Below are 24529 nucleotides of genomic sequence, written 5' to 3'. Positions count from 1 at the left end.
TGAAGTGTACAGTTGAACCCACTGACTAAGTTCCACTGGAAAAGAGCATCTGCTAAATTACTCAAATGTAAATGTAAGAGTGTATATGTATGTGACACTGGACAGCTTCTCACCTGGGGGTCTTCCTGGGCCATGAAGCCCAGCAGAAGCCTCAGGCCCACCTGAGACAGCTGCAGCCACTGGGCCCCTGACGAGTACCACACCATGAGACTGTCCATCAGAGTCACTGTCTCCTCCAGGACCTAGAAGAAAACAATCATTGAATCAAATCACCTCTAACATGGCTTGTGTTACTCAATTGGTTTATAATTATTTAACAAAGCCTAATTGTGGATTGCAGTCACTCTTTGGCCATAGACTGCTTTCAATGTAACACATGTCTTCATATGTCAAATCACTGAACTATCACTTTACAATGGTATGACATTCACACATACTGCCAAAGATGTCGCTACTCCTAATAACAATACCTTCTCTGTCCACAGGGTGGGGTTGACCAGGCCCTCAGCCTGCAGGAAGTCCTGCACAACGTGGAGCAGCCGCACAGCGTTCTCGGTGTGCTGGGGCAACATGGCCGCCGTGGCCTCCCGGTTGTCAGTCACAGCCCACTCCAGCATCCTCTCCATCAGACTGGGTGAGAGGGAGGGAGGGAGGGGAGATGGGGATAGAAAGAGAGGAAAGAAGGATAACAGAGGAGTGGAGGAAATTAAGAGAGCGAGACAAACAAAATGTGAATAAACACCAGAGAACCAGACCCCCGCTTCAAGACTGATGTGACTGAACACTAAACACATTGAACAGCCACAACTACAGTCGTGACATCACCCTGCAGGCTGGTTCCTACTCCTCACTACAGTCGTCACGTCACCCTGCAGGCTGGTTCCTACTCCTCACTACAGTCGTCACGTCACCCTGCAGGCTGGTTCCTACTCCTCACTACAGTCGTCACGTCACCCTGCAGGCTGGTTCCTACTCCTCACTACAGTCGTCACGTCACCCTGCAGGCTGGTTCCTACTCCTCACGTCACCCTGCAGGCTGGTTCCTACTCCTCACGTCACCCCCTGCAGGCTGGTTCCTACTCCTCACGTCACCCTGCAGGCTGGTTCCTACTCCTCACGTCACCCTGCAGGCTGGTTCCTACTCCTCACATCACCCTGCAGACTGGTTGCTACTCCTCACTACAGTCGTCACGTCACCCTGCAGGCTGGTTCCTACTCCTCACTACAGTCGTCACGTCACCCTGCAGGCTGGTTCCTACTCCTCACTACAGTCGTCACGTCACCCTGCAGATGGTTCCTACTCCTCACTACAGTCGTCACATCACCCTGCAGACTGGTTCCTACTCCTCATTACAGTCGTCACGTCACCCTGCAGGCTGGTTCCTACTCCTCCTCAATAATTTTTTGTAACAAAATTGATCTTTTTAAACTAATATCTTTGTGAGACTGAACCTTTTTAATTGAACGTAATATCTCGTGTTTGTTGTCTACATGGAACTGTGCATTCTGCATATTTTCAGTCTTGTCAACTGAGAATGAAATAAATCAAATGTAAGAAATGTCAGTGTGTCCACCTGAGCTTGATGTGGTCCACAGGCAGCAGCAGCTCGTTGGTAGTGCCCAGCTTGGTGAGGGCAGAGAACACCTGGCCCCGCTCCAGCCAGGCGGCATCGTCCGAGCCCTCCACGCCTCGCCACATTACGCACAGCACGATCTCCAGCAGCATGCGAGACAGCTCCTCCTCCGTCCGCTAGGGGGAGACAGAGGAGGGAGTCAGTGAGAGTCACATCCAGGTCCAGATAGACAAACACAAAGGGGGTTCCCTCCCACCCCCAGCCTCCATGGTGTGGTTTGACCCCCCCATGTCTAGCCCTACTGACGTCAGTCCCATGGGAGAATCTCAATTGCATTACCTTGACTCCTCGTGTCCTCTCTCCCCACCCCATTCTGAAAACCCATCCAAAACATAAGGACCTCTGACTTTCTCATCCAATGGGTTTTGAGAAGGAGACGAGGAGAGAGGACGCGAGGAGTTAAGGAAACGCAAATTGAGATTGTCCCCATCTATAGATGAGAGGGAGAGGTGGCTTCCTAGTGAGGCAGTGACATTTTATAGCTTTATATTTCTTTATAAGTCTGTGGGGGATCAGAGGACCTGAGGGACATAGGAACACTCTGGCACCACAGTGGAAACCAATAGGGAAGATACACAAGCCCCCAATAGGGAGGATAGAGAAGCCCCCAATAGGGAAGACAGAGAAGCCCCCAATAGGGAAGACAGAGAAGCCCCCAATAGGGAAGATACAGAAGCCCCCAATAGGGAGGATAGAGAAGCCCCCAATAGGGTGGATACACAAGCCCCCAATAGGGAAGATAGAGAAGCCCCCAATAGGGAGACAGAGAAGCCCCCAATAGGGAAGACAGAGAAGCCCCCAATAGGGAGGATAGAGAAGCCCCCAATAGGGAAGACAGAGAAGCCCCCAATAGGGAAGACAGAGAAGCCCCCAATAGGGAAGACAGAGAAGCCCCCAATAGGGTGGATACACAAGCCCCCAATAGGGTAAGATAGAGAAGCCCCCAATAGGGAGATACACAAGCCCCCAATAGGGAAGATAGAGAAGCCCCCAATAGGGAAGATACACAAGCCCCCAATAGGGAAGATACACAAGCCCCCAATAGGGAAGATACACAAGCCCCCAATAGGGTGGATACACAAGCCCCCAATAGGGAAGATACACAAGCCCCCAATAGGGTGATACACAAGCCCCCAATAGGGTGGATACACAAGCCCCCAATAGGGTGAATAGAGAAGCCCCCAATAGGGAGGATACACAAGCCCCCAATAGGGAAGATACACAAGCCCCCAATAGGGAAGATACACAAGCCCCCAATAGGGAAGACAGAGAAGCCCCCAATAGGGAAGACAGAGAAGCCCCCAATAGGGAAGACAGAGAAGCCCCCAATAGGGAAGACAGAGAAGCCCCCAATAGGGAAGATACACAAGCCCCCAATAGGGAAGATACACTGTGACTAGTCAGACTTCCGAGAGCCTTCAGGAAACCACCTAGAGGAAACCACTTTTATCTATTGATATACAGCCACTGTGACTAGTCAGACTTCCTAGGGCCTTCAGGAAACCACCTAGAGGAAACCACTTTTATCTATTGATATACAGCCACTGTGACTAGTCAGACTTCCTAGGGCCTTCAGGAAACCACCTAGAGGAAACCACTTTCAACTATTGATATACAGCCACTGTGACTAGTCAGACTTCCTAGGGCCTTCAGGAAACCACCTAGAGGAAAACACTTTTGTCTATTGATATACAGCCACTGTGACTAGTCAGACTTCCTAGGGCCTTCAGGAAACCACCTAGAGGAAACCACTTTTATATATTGATATACAGCCACTGTGGCTAGCTACAATGAAGAGGAGAGGAAACCACTATAGACAGGTGTCTCACCTCAGCGCAGCTGAACGACTCCCCCAACGACACGTTGTCGCTGAACAGGAAGCTGTCCTCGGTGAGGGACGCCGCCGAGGCATCTGGGAAGGCCTTGGCTGACGCCTCCAGCGGCGATGGCGTGCTGACCATGCTCCCCGGCGTCTGGTTGCCGCTCTCCCCGCCCTCGTAGGCACTCATGTGGGACAGGTCCAAACTCAACCCCCCTGCTTTCCCTCCCCCAGACTCCCAGGGCTTGAGCAACAGGCCCTCCCCAATCTGACTAACTGGCGTGTCCAGAAGCGAAAGCACATCCCCGTTTTCAAGACTATCCACTGATCTTCTGGAGCTCATGCTGAGGCGGTCTTCATCCACCAGTCTCCCGGCGCTGCCTGCTCGGCCCCTCCTCTCCAGGGGCAGTTCTAGGCGGCTGCCGCTGCCCCGGCTGAGGTTGAGGTCCAGGCTGCAGGTGCTGGCAGCGTCGCCCCGCCCCGGGCCGCCCTCGCAGGGAGAGCGCAGGAACAGCCTCATCAGGGTCTCCTGCCAGCACAGCTGCCTGGAGATCTCCCGCGCCGCATCCTGCTGGGACTGGAGGAGCTGGTACAGCTAGAGGGAGAGAGAGCAGTAGTATTACTACCCAAGTATTCATTATTGCTCATTCAACATTACTGACCTGTTCTTTATTATTCATTTAGTATTATGCTTACTTTTATGTTATTTATGTCATCAATGATTGAATCTTTTTTTGGGGTTGGAGAAAGAACAAGGGATACAAGGAGGGAAGGAATGATAGTGAGGGAGAGAGAGAGAGGAAGGATAGAGGGGGGAGGAGGAAGGATAGAGGGGGGGGGAAGGATAGAGAGGGGGGAAGGATAGAGAGGGGGTACAGATAGAGAGGGGGGGATGGATAGAGAGGGGGGATGGATAGTGATTTAATTATTATGGATATCAACATCTGGTATGTAGGAAGATGTCTGTTTCTACCCTGAGAACCGGGTATGTGTGTCGTTTTAATAACTTAGTGTGTGTGCTCTGTTCCCTCACCCTATTGCACACGAGCAGGCGTACGCTGGGCCCGGCCCGGTGAGTCAGCTGGACCAGGGCCATAAGGTCCTTGTAGCTCACCACATGATCTAAGGGGGGGTCAAAGGTCAACATGATAAGCCATAGCCATATAATTTAGTAGAGTACACATTGACTGAATCTCTTATTACCTGTTGGGCCACACCATAATACTGGGTCATGTTCAGTAGGGCGCACCGTATAAAAACATTTCTCAACGGAAGGCAGAAAAGCGTGTTCAGGAAGTACCTCACTGTTTGAAAACGTTTTCTCCCAGCTGAACATAACCCTGATTGATCTGTCCATATAGCTGAATGGGTAAAACAATAACCTGAAGTACACTGGAGAAACATTGATTTCCTTCTCCTGCCCTTCGCCCATACAAACCTCACTGCAGAACCGCCCTGACTCTCTCCAGCCATTCATTCAGTCATTTATTTATAGAGAGGAAGCCATAGTCCGCAGTCTACACTCCGTCCAACTTCAGCCTCACCCCAGCCAATCAATTAGCCCTCAACGCTTCATTGATTGGCCACTAAATCAAACTCCAATGGAGTCATGGGAGTAGAGCCAGCCAATCAAAACTATGCAAGGGCTGAACACCACATCTACCAAGGTCTATAGGGACAGCTGGGTGAAGCGGAGTCAGTTCTCATTCTTTTTTATTGGCCAATGAAATGAAACCACTTCACCTGCGTTACTATAGATATTGCTTGGGTAAAAAAAAAATATATATATATATTTTTTAAATCACCCAACACATTTGTATTGCCTTTTACTTATTGAATGTGTTTGCTGTTTTGTATGTATTTGTTAAGTTGCCAATGAATTACCCTTCGGACACAATAACTATTTGGGGCGGCAGGGTAGCCTAGTGGTTAGAGCGTTGGACTAGTAACAAACCTGTCGTTCTGCCCCTGAACAGGCAGTTAACCCACTGTTCCTAGGCCGTCATTGAAAATGAGAATTTGTTCTTAACCGACTTGCCTAGTTAAATAAAAGGTTAAAAAAAAATAAAAGTTTAATTGAATTGAAAAACAATGTTGATGATTGGCTGTTGAAGGAGCCGTCTCCAACCATAGTGATCTAGTCCCCAGAAACATATTTGAATGGTATGGTGGACACTGACAGGGTGAGAGAAGGGGTGGGAGGGACACCGTCACCCACCTGTGTGGAGCACCTGGTTGAGCAGGCTCTTGACAAGGGAGGGGGTGACGTGGAGGTCAGAGAAGAGCAGGGAGAGACCAGAGTATCCCACCTCCCTCAGCTTCAGCCTCTGCTTGTTCTTCTCATAGACACGGTCGCAGCGCAGCATGCGGTCAAACATCTGGACTCTCACACATGGCAAAGACCATTCAATTATGTTACATTAGCAGCATTCAATGTCTGAAAGAGAAGGGTCTTGTATACTACCTAGTGAAAGTACTGACTCATCTGCACAACATAACCTACTCCACATTTTCAAAGTAAAATTATTATTATTTCTAGACCAGTAAGTTCTCCATGTCCAACACAAATTCGGAAGTCGTCAAAACCACAACACACTTAAACATCCGTGTGTGTTGGTACGTGTGAGGAGGTCCCTCACCTTGAAGACGAGCTCTCGGAGGCGGTCTGAGTGTTTGGTGTTGAGCAGCAGGGCGTAGCATGAGTCCGCCGCCCCCGGCTCAAACAGAAGCAGGAAAAGCTGGTCCCTGGCAGCACTGGTCTGGAGCAGACTGAGCAGCAACTCTATCACTCCACACAGCTAGAGGGACACACACACGGTTAGCAACTCCACCAAGGCGCGCACACACACACACAACACAACACACACGGTTAGCAACTCCACCAAGGCGCGCACACACACAACACAACACACACGGTTAGCAACTCCACCAAGGCGCACACACACACACAACACACACGGTTAGCAACTCCACCAAGGCGCACACACACACACACACACACACACCAAGGCGCACACACAACACACACACACACACACACGGTTAGCAACTCCACCAAGGCGCGCACACACACACAACACACACACACACGGTTCGCAGCTCCACCAAGGCGCACACACACACACAACACTGTGTATAGAAACCTGTGTAAGAGGATAAGACAAACAGGAAAAAGAGCTGGAGAAAAGGAGGGAGAGAGGAAGGACACGGACACACAGGAAACAGATCCTCATTGAATGCCAGGCGTATAAATCCTGTGTGAAGTGAGTGGATGGGAAGCTGGGCCTTGAGAGACAGAGGCCTGCCGCAGTCAGTTAAACAGAGCAGGCAGTTGAAGGCTATTAGGGAGGAAAGCTTTCTTCCAGAGACCTAGGTAACCAGCAGGCCAGAGACCAGGGCTGTCCTTAGTGTAGCCGCAGGCTGGAAACACAGAGCCCTCACCACTGTGCCAGGCACAGAGCAGGCAGCTGTTCCCTCATAGGCACCACAGCAATGGTCCTCATAGGATTTCTAAGTGATATTCCAGTACATGGATATTGAAGACAACTTGGGCTTATTCAGAGAGGGTCAATAAGTGAGAGAGGTTGAATTGCACTCGGTCTTCCACATCGGGTAATAGCCAGTCTATTAACCATCTCGTCTTCAATGTTACTCATATGGAGTGGAGTCCTCTGACTACAGGACATCTGCTTTATCCATGTTAATCCATGATACGATGCATGGCTTCATTAGTGTTAATATTGTAACAGAGACAAAGATTCTGACAAGTCATGGACCCGTCATCTGTCCGTTCCTCCCTTCCATCCATCCCTCACCTGCTCCTCGTCTCCGATGGCGGCGATGTATCCCAGAATGCTGTGCATCTCCTCCTGGGTCATACCCTTGCTGATGTAATACTTCAGGAGGCCGCAGAGGGACGATCGGATGGTCTGATTGTCGTCTTCACTAATATCTCCCTCCCTGCTGACACTCTTACTGACAGATTTAGAATCATTTATTAAAAAAACAAACATATGTTTGACATAAATATTATTTTATGAGAAATCAAGTTGACTGTAGAACTTATTACAATACATACATCTCATGTAACAGATGGAGCTAGAGTAGGACAATTATGAATCATGAGTAAAAACCAGAAGCTAAGCATTCTGGGAGATGGCGTCCCACCCGTAGTAAAGGCGAATGGTGTCCAGTAGAAATTGAACTCCGTATTTCTTCCGGAACTGCTTCCTGTTTTCTTTGATGACGGTGGACATGTACTGGATGTGACCTTCATCACCACGAGAAAGATTGACAAGAGTCACACACACATTCTAAAATGTAATCAATGTTACCTGCCCAAAAATGGAATCAGTAACAGAACTTTTGGATTACCCAAACTTAATTTGATTACTGTCAGTTACTTTTGGATTACTTTGCCCGTAAGATGCATTATGCCGCTTTCACGTTCTAGTCGGAACTAGGAAACTCTTGAAATTTCCGACTTGCTAACTGGTTGTAGTAATGCACGTGCCACGTTCAACCAGTTAGCAAGTCGGAAACTTCAGAGTTCCGACTAGCATGTGAAGGTGGCATTAGAAGTAGACAAAAAGGGTCCATCAAACGCATGTGGTGTGTCATTATAGTGGTCTCTGACTTGCTCAGGTGGAACAAACTTCAACTTGTCCCTGGATTTGCAACCAATCACACTCTCATATCGACTAACACGTGAACCCCCCCCCCCCACACAGACCCATGGTCCCAGGTGCTCACCGATGCGCAGGGGGAAGTCTCCCAGGTTCCAGATGCTGAAGTTGAACAGAAGGTGTGTGTGGAGCTGCTGCAGCAGCTGCTGGTTCTTTTCATAGGTAACCTGCTCCACCAGGAGCTGAGCAGACACCAAGACACTCACATCCACCAGACTGGCAGGCAGCTACACAGAGAGAAATACACACACGCCAAGAGAGAGAATCAATAAGAGAGGAGAGAGTAGAGAGAATGACAGAGACAAAGAACAAAGAGAGCGAGAGAGAATGACAGAAAGAGAGAGTGGAAAGAGATTGAGAGAGCACAGGCAAGAGAGAGAAATAGGAGACAGAGAGAATGAAAGAGCCAGAGAGAGTTGATAACGGCGTGGCTAAACGACGACACGGATAATATTCAGTTGGCTGGGTTGTCCTTGCATCGCCAGGACAGAACAGCTACGTCTGGGAAGATGAGGGGTGGGGGTGTGTCTATTTGTCAATAACAGCTGGTGCGCAATGTCTAATATTAAGGAGGTCTTGAGGCATTGCTCGCCTGAGGTAGAATACTTCATGATAAACTGTAGACCACACCATCTACCAAGAGAGTTTATCTATATTTTTAGTAGCAGTCCATTTACCACCACAAACTGATGCTGGCACTAAGACCACACTCACAGAGCTGTATAAGGCCTTAAGCAAACAAGAAAATACTCATCCTAGTGGGCGGGACTTTAACGCAGGCGAACTTAAATCCATGTTACCTCATTTCTACCAGCATGTCAAAAAACACTATAGACCACCTTTACTCCACACAGCGAGACGCATACAAAGCTCCCCCTCACCATCTATTTTGCACATCTGATCATAATTCTTACAAGCAAAAACTAAAGCAGGAAGTACCAGTGACTTGCTGAATACGGAAGTGGCCAGATGACGCGGTTGCTACGCTACAGGACTGTTTTGCAGCACAGACTGGAATATGTTTCAGGATTCATCCAATGGCATTGAGAATATACCACGTGTCACCAGCTTCATCAATAAGTGCATCGACGACGTCTCCCCCCCCCACTGACAGTGACCGTATTTGTACAGTGAGGGAACAAAGTATTTGATCCCCTGCTGATTTTGTACGTTTGCCCACTGACTAAGAAATGATCAGTCTATAATGGTGGGTTTATTTGAACAGTGAGAGACAGAACAAAAAAAATCCAGAAAAACGCATGTCAAAAGTGTTATAAATTGATTTGCATCTAGTCTCTCTCCCTCTAGTTAGTCATCTACTCTCTCTCTCTCTCTAGTCATCGTCTCTCTCTCTCTCTCTCTAGTCATCGACTCTCTCTCTCTCTAGTCATCGACTCTCTCTCTCTCTAGTCATCGACTCTCTCTCTCTCTCTAGTCATCGACTCTCTCTCTAGTCATCGACTCTCTCTCTCTCTAGTCATCGACTCTCTCTCTCTCTAGTCATCGACTCTCTCTCATCGACTCTCTCTCTAGTCATCGACTCTCTCTCTAGTCATCGACTCTCTCTCTAGTCATCGATCGACTCTCTCTCTCATCGACTCTCTCTCTCTCTAGTCATCGTCTCTCATCGTCATCGACTCTCTCTCTAGTCATCTCTCTCTCTAGTCATCGACTCTCTCTCTCTCTAGTCATCGACTCTCTCTCTCTCTAGTCATCGTCTCTCTCTCTAGTCATCGAGTCATCGTCTCGACTCTCTCTCTCTCTAGTCATCGACTCTCATCGACTCTCTCTCTCTAGTCATCGACTCTCTCTCTCTCTAGTCATCGACTCTCTCTCTCTCTAGTCATCGACTCTCTCTCTCTCTAGTCATCGACTCTCTCTCTCTCTAGTCATCGTCATCTCTCTCTCTCTAGTCATCGTCTCTCTAGTCATCTCTCTCTCTAGTCATCTCTCTCTCTCTCTCTAGTCATCGACTCTCTCTCTCTAGTCATCGACTCTCTCTCTAGTCATCTCTCTCTCTCTAGTCATCTCTCTCTCTCTCTCTAGTCATCGACTCTCTCTCTCTCTAGTCATCGACTCTCTCTCTCTAGTCATCGACTCTCTCTCTCTCTAGTCATCGACTCTCTCTCTCTCTAGTCATCGACTCTCTCTCTCTCTAGTCATCGACTCTCTAGTCTCTCTCTAGTCATCGACTCTCTCTCTCTCTAGTCATCGACTCTCTCTAGTCATCGACTCTCTCTCTAGTCATCGACTCTCTCTCTCTCTCTAGTCATCGACTCTCTCTCTCTCTCTAGTCATCGACTCTCTCTCTCTCTAGTCATCGACTCTCTCTCTCTAGTCATCGACTCTCTCTCTAGGCATCTACTCTCTCTCTCTCTAGTCATCTCTCTCTCTCTCTAGTCATCTACTCTCTCTCTCTAGTCATCTACTCTCTCTCTCTAGTCATCTACTCTAGTCATCGACTCTCTCTCTAGTCATCTCTCTCTCTCTCTAGTCATCTACTCTCTCTCTCTAGTCATCGACTCTCTAGTCATCGACTCTCTCTCTAGTCATCGACTCTCTCTCTAGTCATCGACTCTCTCTCTCTAGTCATCTCTCTCTAGTCATCGACTCTATCGACTCTCTCTCTCTAGTCATCATCTCTCTCTCTAGTCATCGACTCTCTCTCTCTAGTCATCGACTCTCTCTCTCTAGTCATCGACTCTCTCTCTCTAGTCATCTCTCTCTAGTCTAGTCATCGTCAGTCATCTACTCTCATCTCTCTCTAGTCATCGACTCTCTCTCTCTCTAGTCATCGAGTCATCGACTCTCTCTCTCTCTAGTCATCGACTCTCTCTCTCTAGTCATCGACTCTCTCTCTCTAGTCATCGACTCTCTCTCTCTAGTCATCGTCATCGACTCTCTCTCTCTCTAGTCATCGACTCTCTCTCTCTAGTCATCGACTCTCTCTCTCTAGTCATCGAGTCAGTCATCGACTCTCTCTCTCTAGTCATCTCTCTCTCTCTCTCATCGAGTCATCGACTCTCTCTCTCTCTAGTCAGTCATCGACTCTCTCTCTCTCTAGTCATCGACTCTCTCTCTCTCTCTAGTCATCGACTCTCTCTCTCTCTAGTCATCGACTCTCTCTCTCTCTAGTCATCGACTCTCTCTCTCTCTAGTCATCGACTCTCTCTCTCTCTAGTCTCTCTCTCTCTCTAGTCATCGACTCTCTCTCTCTCTAGTCATCGACTCTCTCTCTCTCTAGTCATCGACTCTCTCTCTCTCTAGTCATCGGTCATCTCTCTCTCTCTCTAGTCATCGACTCTCTCTCTCTCTAGTCATCGACTCTCTCTCTCTCTAGTCATCGACTCTCTCTCTCTAGTCATCGACTCTCTCTCTCTAGTCATCGACTCTCTCTCTCTCTAGTCATCGACTCTCTCTCTCTCTATCGTCTCTCTCTCTCTAGTCATCGACTCTCTCTCTCTAGTCATACTCTCTCTCTCTCTAGTCATCTCTCTCTCTCTCTAGTCATCGACTCTCTCTCTCTCTAGTCATCGACTCTCTCTAGTCATCGACTCTCTCTAGTCATCGACTCTCTCTCTCTCTAGTCATCGACTCTCTCTCTCTCTAGTCATCGACTCTCTCTCTCTCTAGTCATCGACTCTCTCTCTCTCTAGTCATCGACTCTCTCTCTCTCTAGTCATCGACTCTCTCTCTAGTCATCGACTCTCTCTCTCTCATCGTCATCTCTCTCTCTCTCTCTAGTCATCGACTCTCTCTCTCTCTAGGAATCATCGACTCTCTCTCTCTCGTCATCTACTCTCTCTCTCTAGGCATCTACTCTCTCTCTCTAGGCATCTACTCTCTCTCTCTAGGCATCTACTCTCTCTCTCTAGGCATCTACTCTCTCTCTCTAGGCATCTACTCTCTCTCTCTAGGCATCTACTCTCTCTCTCTAGGCATCTACTCTCTCTACAAAGGGAAACACAGCCGCGAGCTGCCCAGTGACTCGAGTCTACCAGACAATGCCTTTTAGGCTCGCTTCGAGGCAAGCAACACTGAAGCATGCATGAGAGCACCAGCTGTTCCGGACGACTGTGGGATCACGCTCTCCGTAGCCAATGTGAGCAAGACCTTTAAATAGTTCAACATTCACAAGGCCGCAGGCCCAGACAGATTACCAGGATGTGTACTCAGAGCATGCGCGGACCAACTGGCAAGTGTCTTCACTGACATTTTCAACCTCTCCCTGACCGAATCTGTAATACCTACATGTTTCAAGCAGACCACCCTAGTCCCTGTGCCCGAGGAAGCAAGGTAAACTGCCTAAATGATTACCGCCTGTGGCACTCACTTCGTTGGCCATGAAGTGCTTTGAAATGCTGGTCATGGCTCACATAAACACCATTATCCCAGAAACCATAGACCCACTCCAATTTGCATACCGCCCCAACAGATCCACAGATGATGCAATCTCAATCGCACTCCAACACTGGCCTTTCCCACCTGGACAAAATGAACACTTGTGAGAATGCTATTCATTGACTACAGCTCAGCGTTCAACACAATAGTGCCCACAAAGCTCATCACTAAGCTAAGGTCCCCGGGACTGAACACCTCCCTCTGCAACAATTAAGCAAATGGCAACCTGGACCATTTACATTGACAACCCCCCCCCCTTGTTTTTACACTGCTACTCACTGTTTATTATCTATGCATAGTCACTTTACTACCATCTACACGAACGAAGAGAACGAAAGAGCGAGAGGGAGACAGGCAGACAAAGAAAGCGTTAACAGAGTGTCTAAACCTTCTGCATCAGTCCCCCCAGGGTGGCTACTCCATGGGAGTGCAGCAGGCTCTCCTGGTTGATGGGGTGACGCTGCAGGAAGTGCTTCAGCACCAGCAGGAAGGTGGCAACCAGGTTCTTCTCCAGACGCGCCTCTGAAACACAGTCCGTTCAGTTCAATAACTGTAATGCTTGTATTATCACCTAAAGCTAAACATGTTTTGTGTTGGGGACTCACCCGAGGACCTGTTGGAGGGCAGGATGACCCAGTCCCCGTCCCCAGGGGAGGTGGCCGCGTCAGGGGTGGGGCTGATGAACTCTGACCCGGTGGGGTCGGCAGCGGTGTGGTTCTCAGGTGTCAGCAGGGTGAGTTGCTCCAGGATGGGGAAGAGGACAGGTAGACCTCCCACGCAGTTGATCATATCCTGAACACAGTAGTGTGAATCAGAAAGGGGAAAATTAACCAGAGGCAGAATCAGAAAGGGGAAATAATCAGAGACGGCATTGAATATAATTTTGCCCTGTAACCATCTCCCAAGACAACACCCTATTGCCTGGCCGAGATTGGAACCAGCAATCTTGCAGCTACTGATTGACTTATGTAACCTCTACACTACATACCACCCATCAACCATCCAATCAAATATTCAACAATAAAATTAGGAGAATATGTTGTCGTTGTTAAATCGTACCTTGATGTCCCAGTTGACAACCTTGTTCCCAGTCAGACGCCCATGGAGGAGGTTGGGGGACAGGTCCAAACAGATGGGGTTCCGACAAGCCTGTAGGAACCAGGAGACATATTTCCTTGTTATACCGCCTGTCACAACTGACAAGTCATTAACATCCATGACTGTAATAATAAAGCATGGGCGTGGAGTAATGAGGTAAATGACTGACAGTAGCCTAGTCCAATCACCTTGGGGGAGTAGTGCAGCAGAAGTTTAGTTGTGAGGTCACCGAGCTCCGCCTCCTGGGTCTTGAAAGGAGAAATGCAGTTTGGCCCTGAGAAGAGAAGGAAACCAACCAAAGATAAGATAACATGACTATAACTCTGTCCCTGGCCGTGTTCCAATGCTCATGAAACGCATCCTTCCTTCCTTTGAAGAAATCACTGTTCTGACAACATCTGATTGACGAGACTCCAACAGAAATGAAGAGGTGTGAAAAATATGGTGGAAACTTTCTCCGCCAATGCTCACATCAATCTAATGCCTGTAAAAGCATGAAGAGGAGTCAACGGATGCACACTTCAGGCAGAGAATCAATGGAGAAAGTCCATAGGCTTCAATAATCTAATCCCGATCAGATTATCGGGATTATCGAGATTATCTCAAGGAAGGGAGGAAGGAACGTTCAGGGATGCATTTTAAAATAGTTCTATGGGAGAAACCCAACTGCATTTCCCTGATTCCTTGCGTCCTCTCGTCACCTCCTCCTCAAAACCCATTGGATGAGAACATCAGAGGTCCCTCCCTTCTGACCTTTTCATCCAGTAGGTTGAAACAGAGGCGAGAAGAGAGGATGCGAGGAATCAAGGAAATGCTATTTAGATTCTCCCCATCTCTCTCACCGAGGCTGCAGAGGGCCTTGACGTGGTTGGGCTGCAGTGCTTCGTGGAACACCATGACGTTACCCAGTTGGCCCTGCAGGGAGGTGGGGCTGCCCCACTCGCTGTCCTGCGTCCCCGCAGAGATCAACTTGGTGACCGACTCAGGCTTGCCCCCCAGGAGGCTCCCCCAGCCCTGGGTCGACAGGATGCCCCCCAGGGAGGAGCGGGTGGAAGGGGGTGCCCCGGAGAAGGGGGGGTCTGGGATTTGGGAGGGGGGTGGCGTGGTGGTCCGATGGCCCGCTGAGCCGATGCAGCAGGAGGTGAAAGGCTGAGGGGGCAAAAACACAGTCAGGGAACTGAATATGAGCTCACGGGCAAAAACATACACACAATTGTATATAAACAACGCGCGCGCACACACAATGTAATTCATGGTAACTCTCACCTCTGTCATGGTTGGGTACTTGAGTGGTGCTGACAGTTTCTGCTGTCCATCTACATAGATGTAAACTAGACTCTGTCCAAATGGCCTCTTCCCCGGTACATGGACTACACCTATACTGTGCTGTGGGCAGAACACACACAGGACTCAATCTCCCACAATTCAACCTGTCGGCAGCCAGCCATACAGACCATGGAGATATATCCATTCTAGGGGTCTATGTTTAATTCTATGACACAGACAAGCCTACAGAAAAGTGATGTCACTCACCCAGAGTGAGTCACAGAAAGAGTAGTCTGGTAGCATCACTGTCATGTACTCCTTCTTGGTGCACACTGCAACCACCAGTACCCCTGCTGAACTGATGAAGGCCTCCAAGCCCGTTCCTCCCGGGGTGAAGAAACTACAGAGGAACAGACAACAGAGCACGTTACACACTCTTAACCTGTCTCTCCCCATCCTCCTGTCTCTCCGTCCCTCGGCCACCATCTCTACCTCATCCACCTCCATCCATCCATCCATCCCTCTACCATCCCTCCCTCCCTCGACCACCATCTCTACCTCATCCACCTCCATCCATCCCTCTACCATCCCTCCCTCCCTCGACCACCATCTCTACCTCATCCACCTCCCTCCATCAATCCATCCATCCCTCCCTCTCCCTAGATCACTCAACCCTCCTTCTCGCTTCACCCTCCTTCTCGCTTCACCCTCCTTCTCGCTTCACCCTCCTTCTCGCTTCACCCTCCTTCTCGCTTCACCCTCCTTCTCGCTTCACCCTCCTTCCTCCGTCTCTCACCTGTACAGCTGCTTCCTCTTGTCACCCTTGCCGGGCAGTCCCTGCTGGTCCTGGTCCAATGAGAGCCAGGCCAGGAAGCTGAAGGCGGGGCCCGGCCAGCGCATCACCATTGGCACGGCGATGCCAGCCATGCTGGGCGACAGATCAAAGTACTGCATGGCGCTCTCCAGACCCTGCTTCCGCACCATGCCCAGGACCGCCCTCAACACCGGGCCCACGTACGGGTGAGGCTGCCCGGGCTCCAGCGGCCTCAGAAGCCTGAGTAACTGGAGGAGCTCACCGCCGCTCAGCGACTGGCTCCCCAGCGACCCTAGCAAACTGACAAGGCTTTCAGCGCACGCCCGGTGCAGGCGAGCGTGGTGCCCAAGGGTGGCGAGGAGCCGCACGGCCATGGCGGCGTTGACGCAGGTGGCGCGCGTCTGTCGGTTGATGCAGCAGAGGCGGCGGAGCCAGTCGGCAGTGAACACCTGCAGCTCAGCAGAGTCCATCTCTGGGAGCCACTGGATGAGGAGGAGCAGGGGCTCCACGTTACTGATGCCCAGGATACCCACCGAGCTGTGTTCACCCTCCACAGCCTGAGGGAGGGGAGGGCGGGGAAGGAGAGAGGGCAGACATGACACATAGCGGGTAAGTGCACAGATATACAGGGGGTTTTATGTCCCAAATGCAACCCTATTCTCCATGTAGAATGATGCTCCTGTGACTATGAGCCACAAGACAATATGCCCATAATAGTGTATAGATAGTAGAAGGCTTGTTATTGCATTTTGGTTTAAGGCCTTAAATTAAAAAAACAATATGCCTTGTGTTACAGTGGCATTAAAAGTTAGTGTAAAGTCCAGTCAAAAGTAGTCTACTATGGGAAATAGGTTGTACTTTAATATGAGAAGAACTCCAGTGACAGAGGGAATCTCTCACCATATTCATCAGTTCCTTCAGCAGGTGTCTGGAGGGCTGGCCCAGGGACACCAGAACCTCAAACAGGTGAGTGTAGCCAATCCGCTCCTTGAACACCTCCTGTAGGGGCGGGACTAAACTGTTAGCAATACTGTTTGTGTGGATCAGTCTATATATATATGGATATGTTGGAAGGGTTGTGTGTGTGTGGTTCACCTTTGCAGCAGGTGACTTGTGCATCACCGTCGTCAGGGCTTTGATGGTTGCCACGGCGAGAGAGTCCAGTCGCCCTTGAAACACCTGAGACGATATCAGACCTGTCAATCTTTCTCCTGAGCCAATCCCCATTTCCTTAACCTCTCAGGGGGGTGTGTGCAGTATTGTACGTGAGTGAAACTAGCCCCTTTATATCCCTGCCTTCATGCAAACAAAATGAATGATTAAGGTTTTTATGACTTATCAAATCATAATTTAATGATCATCATTCTCCGATTATAACATTGACATCATGCTTAATGATACCTCACTCCACTCGCAGGAATAAAAGGAGGCTGTTGGTGTGTGTGTGTGTGTGTGTGTGTGTAATCACTGCAGAGGTTTAGTGTCTGATTATTCGTGGACAGAAGCTGCAGCATAAGTGCTCATTGCTCTTATTGCCCTTGAATTAAAGAGAAAAAAGACGTCAGGCCTTTCTGCTCCAGACAACACCAGGAAAAATGGCAATTTCCCGTCAAGAGTCATTGTCTCACTAATATCATAGTACTCTCTGGAGCAGGAAGCTCTGAGGGCTCACCAAAACACAATATTTTAAGAATATATATTCCTCTCTCCTTCACACAGGGGAACACCAACACACACGGAGGAGCAACGCTTCCTCCTGTCGACAGACACACTGGCTCAAAGTAGCCTCACACACATCCTCTGTCCAGCTCTGCCCTTCTCCAAATCCTTCTTTTCTCTCCCTTTAACGGAGTGTACAACATTCAGTGTGTCTCGGACCGGCTGGAGAGGGTCTGTCCGTGGTGAAAGAAAATAAACAGAAAATAAAACCCACAGAAATATATATCTCAGACAGATGTTCAGACCACCTTGGCCATGGACGTCCATCAAGACACTAGCCACGGTCTCCATGGTAACACAAGACAGATGAGGTGACAGCATTCCATTTGGAAACCCACATGACGCCAGCAGAGAAAACCAACAGGGAGGGAGGGAGGGGAAGATGTCATAAGGGAGGAAACAGAAGAGGGTAGAAGAATGACACGAGGAAAATGAATGAATGAATGAATGATGGGTAGCAACAAGAGAGAACAAGAGACCACTCCACGACAGGACAACTAGATGATTAGTTCTTCTCATTGTACTGTAGCTTTGCTCTGTAAACCAACAGTGTACTCTAAGTCTTTACTGCGTCATGGGGGTTTTAATGCGTCATGGGGGTTTTAATGCGTGCACTGACAGTTATTTGATGTTTCACAAAACTCAGCAAAAAAAAAAAAAAAAAACGTCCCGTTTTCAGGACCCTGTCTTTCAAAGATAATTCGTAAAAATCCAAATAACTTCACAGATCATCATTGTAAAGGGTTTAAACACTGTTTCCCATGTTTGTTCAATGAACCATAAACAATTAATGAACATGCACCTGTGGAAAGGTCGTTAAGACACTAACAGCTTACAGACGGTAGGCAATTAAGGTAACAGTTAAGAAAACACTAAAGAGGCCTTTCTACTGACTCTGAAAAACACCAAAAGAAAGATGCCTAGGGTCCCTGCTCATCTGCATGAACATGTCTTAGGCATGCTTCAAGGAGGCATGAGGACTGCAGATGTGGCCAGGGCAATAAATTGCAATGTCCGTACTATGAGACACCTAAGACAGCTCTACAAGGAGACAGGACGGACAGCTGATCGTCCTCGCAGTGGCAGACCACGTGTAACAACACCTGCACAGGATTGGTACATCCAAACATCACACCTGCGGGACAGGTACAGGATGGCAACAACAACAACTGCCCGAGTTACACCAAGAACGCACAATCCCTCCATCAGTGCTCAGACTATCCGCAATAGGCTGAGAGAGGCTGGACTGAGGGCTTGTAGGCCTGTTGTAAGGCAGGTTCTCCCCAGACATCACTGGCAACAACATCGCCTATGGGCACAAACCCACCGTCGCTGGACCAGACAGGACTGGCAAAAAGTGCTCTTCACTGACGAGTCACGGTTTTGTCTCACCAGGGGTGGATGGTCGGATTCGCATTTATCGTTGAAGGAATGAGTGTTACACAGAGGCCTGTACTCTGGAGCAGGATCAATTTGGAGGTGGAGGGTCCAGGGATGGGAAGACGACATCCTCCCTCATGTGGTACCCTTCCTGCAGGCTCATCCTGACATGACCCTGCAGCATGACAATGCCACCAGCCATACTACTCATTCTGTGCGTGATTTCCTGCAAGACAAGGCCAGCGAAGAGCGCAGATCTCAATCCCATTGAGCACGTCTGGGACCTGTTGGATCGGAGGGTGAGGGCTAGGGCCATTCCCTCCAGAAATGCCCAGGAACTTGCAGGTGCCTTGGTGGAAGTGTGGGGTAACATCTCACAGAAAGAACTGGCAAATCCAGTGCAGTCCATGAGGAGATGCACTGTAGTTACTGACTACCCGCCTTTGTTCAGGGACACATTATTCCATTTCTGTTAGTCACATGTCTGTGGAACTTGTTCAGTTTATGTCTCAGTTGTTGAATCTTGTAATGTTCATACAAATATGTACACATGTTAAGTTTGCTGAAAATAAACGCAGTTGACAGTGAGAGAATGTTTCTTTTTTTGCTGAGTTAACAACAACAAAAAGGTGCAGTGAAATGTGTTGTTTTACAGGGTCAGCCATAGTAGTAAGGCACCCCTGGAGCAAACTAGGGTTAAGTACGTTCCTCAAGGACACAGACAGATGTTTCACCTTCACGGGTCGAGTATTCGAACCACCAACTTTTCGGTTACTGGCCCAACACCCTTTCATTGTGTGTGTGTGTGTGTGTGTGTGTGTGTGTGTGTGTGTGTGTGTGTGTGTGTGTGTGTGTCTCTCTCAGGTTGGGTAATAAAACAAGACATGTCTGTGGACTGTAAGGAAAATGGATGAATAAAGTATTTGATCTTCATTCATTAATTCCACAGCTGACCTATAGGAGAGGAGACAGCATAGGTCTGACTGTGGTCAGGTTGCTAGGTAACCAGGTAACCATGGGTGGCCATTATACAGAGTCGGAGTATCGGATTACAGGTGCTCAAACTCTGCCTGACTACAAAGGAATACTTTGTAGAGTGTGTGAAATCACCTGGCCACATGATAACCAGACCAACAGGTGAGTGTCTGCCTACAGATGATTCACTACAGGTGAGTCTTTGTGACTAAAGCACACTACAGACCAAGAGACACACTACAGACCACTGTATGTCAAGAGAACACTGCAAAACTACATTAAAGGGTATCAGTGAGTGTTAGTGAGTGCAGGGGAGGCCAGGTGAATAACAATGAACAGGGGGGACGGTTTGACCACACACTGCAGGTGATGTTGTTGCCTTTTGGAGATTGGGCTACATTCTGTAAAAGTTACTTTGAAGTAATTTCAGACAAATGTTAAGACTGCTTAATTGATTGAATTACAGCTTGATAGACTGCTTGATTGATTGAATTACAGCTTGATAGACTGCTTGATTGATTGAATGACAGATAGCTTAATTGATTGATTGCTTGATTGAGTAACTGCTTAATTTAGTAACTGCTTAATTTATTGAATGACAGCTTGAGAGACAGCTTAATGTATTGATTGATTGACTGCTTGATTGAGTGACTGCTTAATTGATTGATTGATTGTTTCTGACTACAGGGCAGCACAGATGTACATCTTGTCATGGAGTGGCCATCTTGACGGGGATGGCGGTGACGATAGCATGAGTGACGGTGGTGGCGTGAGTGACGGTGGTGACAGGGTGGCAGTATACCTGGGTGTCACTCTCTCCTGTCACTGTCAGTAACCTGTTGGTGAAATCTTTCTGGTCCTTCTCTGCTGTCGTGCACCTAGCATTAACCAGCTGCAGAGTTGAACCAACAACAGGACGTGGTGAGGGGGGCAGGGTGAGGGAGAGAGAAAAGAGTGGTGGATGGGGGTCAGAAGGTAAAGGTTGTGACTCAGAGGGGCTGGGTGGGGGGGGTTAGTGGTACCTAAGTGCTCCAGCACTAAGTGGGGAGGTAAAGTCATAACATGCACAGTGAGCCTGTATTGAAAGGCTCACGCACAGTGTAAGGTAACACTATGCTTCCTAGACAGAGTTACCTTGATACGCTGAGGCAAAACATACACAGTAAACAGTAGGCTAAGACGCCCCCCCCCCAATCCTCATGTTCAACGTCCTTTGTGCCAGGGCTGAGCGAGACCATACCTTGCTGTTCTGTAGGAGGCGTGTCAGGTGCTCAAAGCAGTTGCTGTTGAGGAAGATGGCCTGCAGGACGGGACGGTCCGAACACAGGAACATATCCCTGATAGTGTCTGGAGGTCACAGACACAGGAGAAGAAGAAAAAGGGGAATGGGATATGAGAGAGCGATAAGGGGACAAAGAGAGGAGGAGAGAGAGAGAGCCTTCATAAACTATTTATAAAAGGCCTCTCTCTAAGTGCTTCATAAATCATGGAAATCAGAAGTCAAGTGACAGTGGTCAATACTCAACCTATGTGCTAGTGGTGCTAGTGGTAATGTAAGTAGTTCAGTAAACCACACTGGTATAAAGAGTAACTTTGTCTGAGACTTAAAGACTTGCGTTAGCTTCCTGAGCTAATGCCTAGGCTTTTAGCTCAGTGGGCTATTGCAGCTTTGTGGCGTACATGACAATCCGGGTTCGGTCACTCACCTAGCATGTGCACCTGCAGCGCTACGAAGCGGCTCTCCCAGTGGCGGCCCAGCACCTTATGACCTTTGACCCCTTGCTGCACGGCCGCTGCCGCCGGATCAGAGTTGAGCAGTTTGAAGTAGTTCTCCAGCACTGAGCCAATCTCCACCTGTATGAATGAAGGAATGTTATTTTATTACATTTCAAATAAGCTACATTAGCAAATCGATTCAGCCAATTGAAATCAACAATATACACATTATTTAAAAAATCTGAAGATAAAAACATTATTAAGTCAACCATCTGGCTCTTGTCAGAACAACACCTTCTTCCCTAAATAGTGAGAGTATAAATGACGTTGTCTGAAGAGATAGCATCGACTAACTTTATCTTGGTTTGTGCTTGTGACTGTGACCTCCTCTTCAGACCAATTGGCAGTACTCCCAGAACATTGTTCTGGGAACCAAAAAGAGTATCTCAGTTTCAAGGTCTCAGTTTGTAAAGAAGAAGCCTCGTCAGTCACATGCAGAAACCAACGTTAATAATGAATAATGTAAATCATGCTTTATGACTTGTTTATATAGCTGTACACACACACACACACACACACACACACACACACACAACTGGTCACTCTAAAAGCACTGACCTGTTTACATTAATATGAAATTGTATTCTATTACTATCATGAATGATTAGATTTTAACTATGATTTGTGAAAGTTCCTAAACTATTATTAACTGCAATTTATGGAGCTGGGAAAAGAAAACCAATCTATGTTAAAAAATATATATATAATTCTAGTGACCTGGCGTTGGTCTGAGCTGCTGGCCAGGAGGGAGTGGACCACCTCCCTCAGACAGCCCAGGGTGAGCAGGGACTTCCGGTCTGGAGCCTCACTATCCCAGTCCTCCCCGTCCATGTCTCCCCCCTCATAGTCCCCAGCACACGCAGCAGAACCTCCATGGTGGCTGGGGAGATGGCTAGTAGAGCATTACGCTGTGGAGGGAGGGAGGGAGCCTTCAGAAACGCTTTCTACGGCCTCTACATGCTTCAGAAAGCATTCACAAGCAAACGTCCTGCTACAGTTTAAAGGGTGGTTATAGACCACTAAATGTCCTGCTACAGTTTAAAGGATGGTTATATACCACTAAATGTCCTGCTACAGTTTAAAGGGTGGTTATATACCACTAAATGTCCTGCTACAGTTTAAAGGATGGTATAGACCACTAAATGTCCTGCTACAGTTTAAAGGGTGGTATAGACCACTAAATGTCCTGCTACAGTTTAAAGGGTGGTTATATACCACTAAATGTCCTGCTACAGTTTAAAGGGTGGTTATATACCACTAAATGTCCTGCTACAGTTTAAAGGGTGGTATAGTTTAAAGGTGGTATATACCACTAAATGTCCTACAGTTTAATGGTTATATACCACTAAATGTCCTGCTACAGTTTAAAGGGTGGTTATATACCACTAAATGTCCTGCTACAGTTTAAAGGGTGGTTATATACCACTAAATGTCCTGCTACAGTTTAAAGGGTGGTTATATACCACTAAATGTCCTGCTACAGTTTAAAGGGTGGTTATATACCACTAAATGTCCTGCTACAGTTTAAAGGGTGGTTATATACCACTAAATGTCCTGCTACAGTTTAAAGGGTGGTTATATACCACTAAACGTCCTGCTACAGTTTAAAGGGTGGTTATATACCACTAAATGTCCTGCTACAGTTTAAAGGATGGTGTAGACCACTAAATGTCCTGCTACAGTTTAAAGGATGGTGTAGACCACTAAATGTCCTGCTAGTTTAAAGGATGCTATAGACCACTAAATGTCCTGCTACAGTTTAAAGGGTGGTTATATACCACTAAATGTCCTGCTACAGTTTAAAGGGTGGTTATATACCACTAAATGTCCTGCTACAGTTTAAAGGGTGGTTATATACCACTAAATGTCCTGCTACAGTTTAAAGGATGGTATAGACCACTAAATGTCCTGCTACAGTTTAAAGGGTGGTTATATACCACTAAATGTCCTGCTACAGTTTAAAGGGTGGTTATATACCACTAAATGTCCTGCTACAGTTTAAAGGGTGGTTATATACCACTAAATGTCCTGCTACAGTTTAAAGGGTGGTTATATACCACTAAATGTCCTATTTAAAGGATGGTTATAGGCCACTAAATGTCCTGTCCTACAGTTTAAAGGGTGGTTATATACCACTAAATGTCCTGCTACAGTTTAAAGGGTGGTTATATACCACTAAATGTCCTGCTACAGTTTAAAGGGTGGTTATATACCACTAAATGTCCTGCTACAGTTTAAAGGGTGGTTATATACCACTAAATGTCCTGCTACAGTTTAAAGGGTGGTTATATACCACTAAATGTCCTGCTACAGTTTAAAGGGTGGTTATATACCACTAAATGTCCTGCTACAGTTTAAAGGATGGTTATAGACCACTAAATGTCCTGCTACAGTTTAAAGGATGGTTATATACCACTAAATGTCCTGCTACAGTTTAAAGGGTGGTTATATACCACTAAATGTCCTGCTACAGTTTAAAGGGTGGTTATATACCACTAAATGTCCTGCTACAGTTTAAAGGGTGGTTATATACCACTAAATGTCCTGGGGTGGTATATACCACTAAATGTCCTGCTACAGTTTAAAGGATGGTTATAGACCACTAAATGTCCTGCTACAGTTTAAAGGATGGTTATAGACCACTAAATGTCCTGCTACAGTTTAAAGGATGGTTATAGACCACTAAATGTCCTGCTAAATGTCCTGCTAGTTTAAAGGGTGGTTATATACCACTAAATGTCCTGCTACAGTTTAAAGGGTGGTTATATACCACTAAATGTCCTGCTACAGTTTAAAGGGTGGTATAGGCCACTTGTCCTAAAGGGTGGTTATATACCACTAAATGTCCTGCTACAGTTTAAAGGGTGGTTATATACCACTAAATGTCCTGCTACAGTTTAAAGGGTGGTTATATACCACTAAATGTCCTGCTACAGTTTAAAGGATGGTTATATACCACTAA

The 24529-nt window shown here is 47.6% G+C and overlaps 1 protein-coding gene across 1 annotated transcript in view; it reads right to left on the bottom strand.

Moving 5' to 3' along the window:
- Positions 1-24529, bottom strand: part of nbeal1 (neurobeachin-like 1) — a 78492-nt gene that overhangs the window by 17635 nt on the left and 36328 nt on the right. Inside the window, 25 exon segments of the mRNA XM_042318137.1 lie at positions 114-242; positions 471-630; positions 1575-1750; positions 3464-4048; positions 4487-4575; positions 5672-5831; positions 6093-6251; positions 7269-7428; positions 7621-7723; positions 8206-8365; positions 12928-13061; positions 13145-13331; positions 13599-13688; positions 13826-13911; positions 14480-14786; positions 14904-15023; positions 15171-15303; positions 15700-16274; positions 16618-16716; positions 16813-16896; positions 20594-20683; positions 21032-21138; positions 21498-21645; positions 22285-22392; positions 22395-22475. Coding sequence (XP_042174071.1) covers positions 114-242; positions 471-630; positions 1575-1750; positions 3464-4048; positions 4487-4575; positions 5672-5831; positions 6093-6251; positions 7269-7428; positions 7621-7723; positions 8206-8365; positions 12928-13061; positions 13145-13331; positions 13599-13688; positions 13826-13911; positions 14480-14786; positions 14904-15023; positions 15171-15303; positions 15700-16274; positions 16618-16716; positions 16813-16896; positions 20594-20683; positions 21032-21138; positions 21498-21645; positions 22285-22392; positions 22395-22475 — 4230 coding nt within the window.

This window comes from Oncorhynchus tshawytscha, unplaced genomic scaffold (assembly GCF_018296145.1).
Source record: "Oncorhynchus tshawytscha isolate Ot180627B unplaced genomic scaffold, Otsh_v2.0 Un_contig_3761_pilon_pilon, whole genome shotgun sequence".
Taxonomy (NCBI): Eukaryota; Metazoa; Chordata; class Actinopteri; order Salmoniformes; family Salmonidae; genus Oncorhynchus; species Oncorhynchus tshawytscha.
This window is presented reverse-complemented; position numbering and strand designations above follow the sequence as displayed.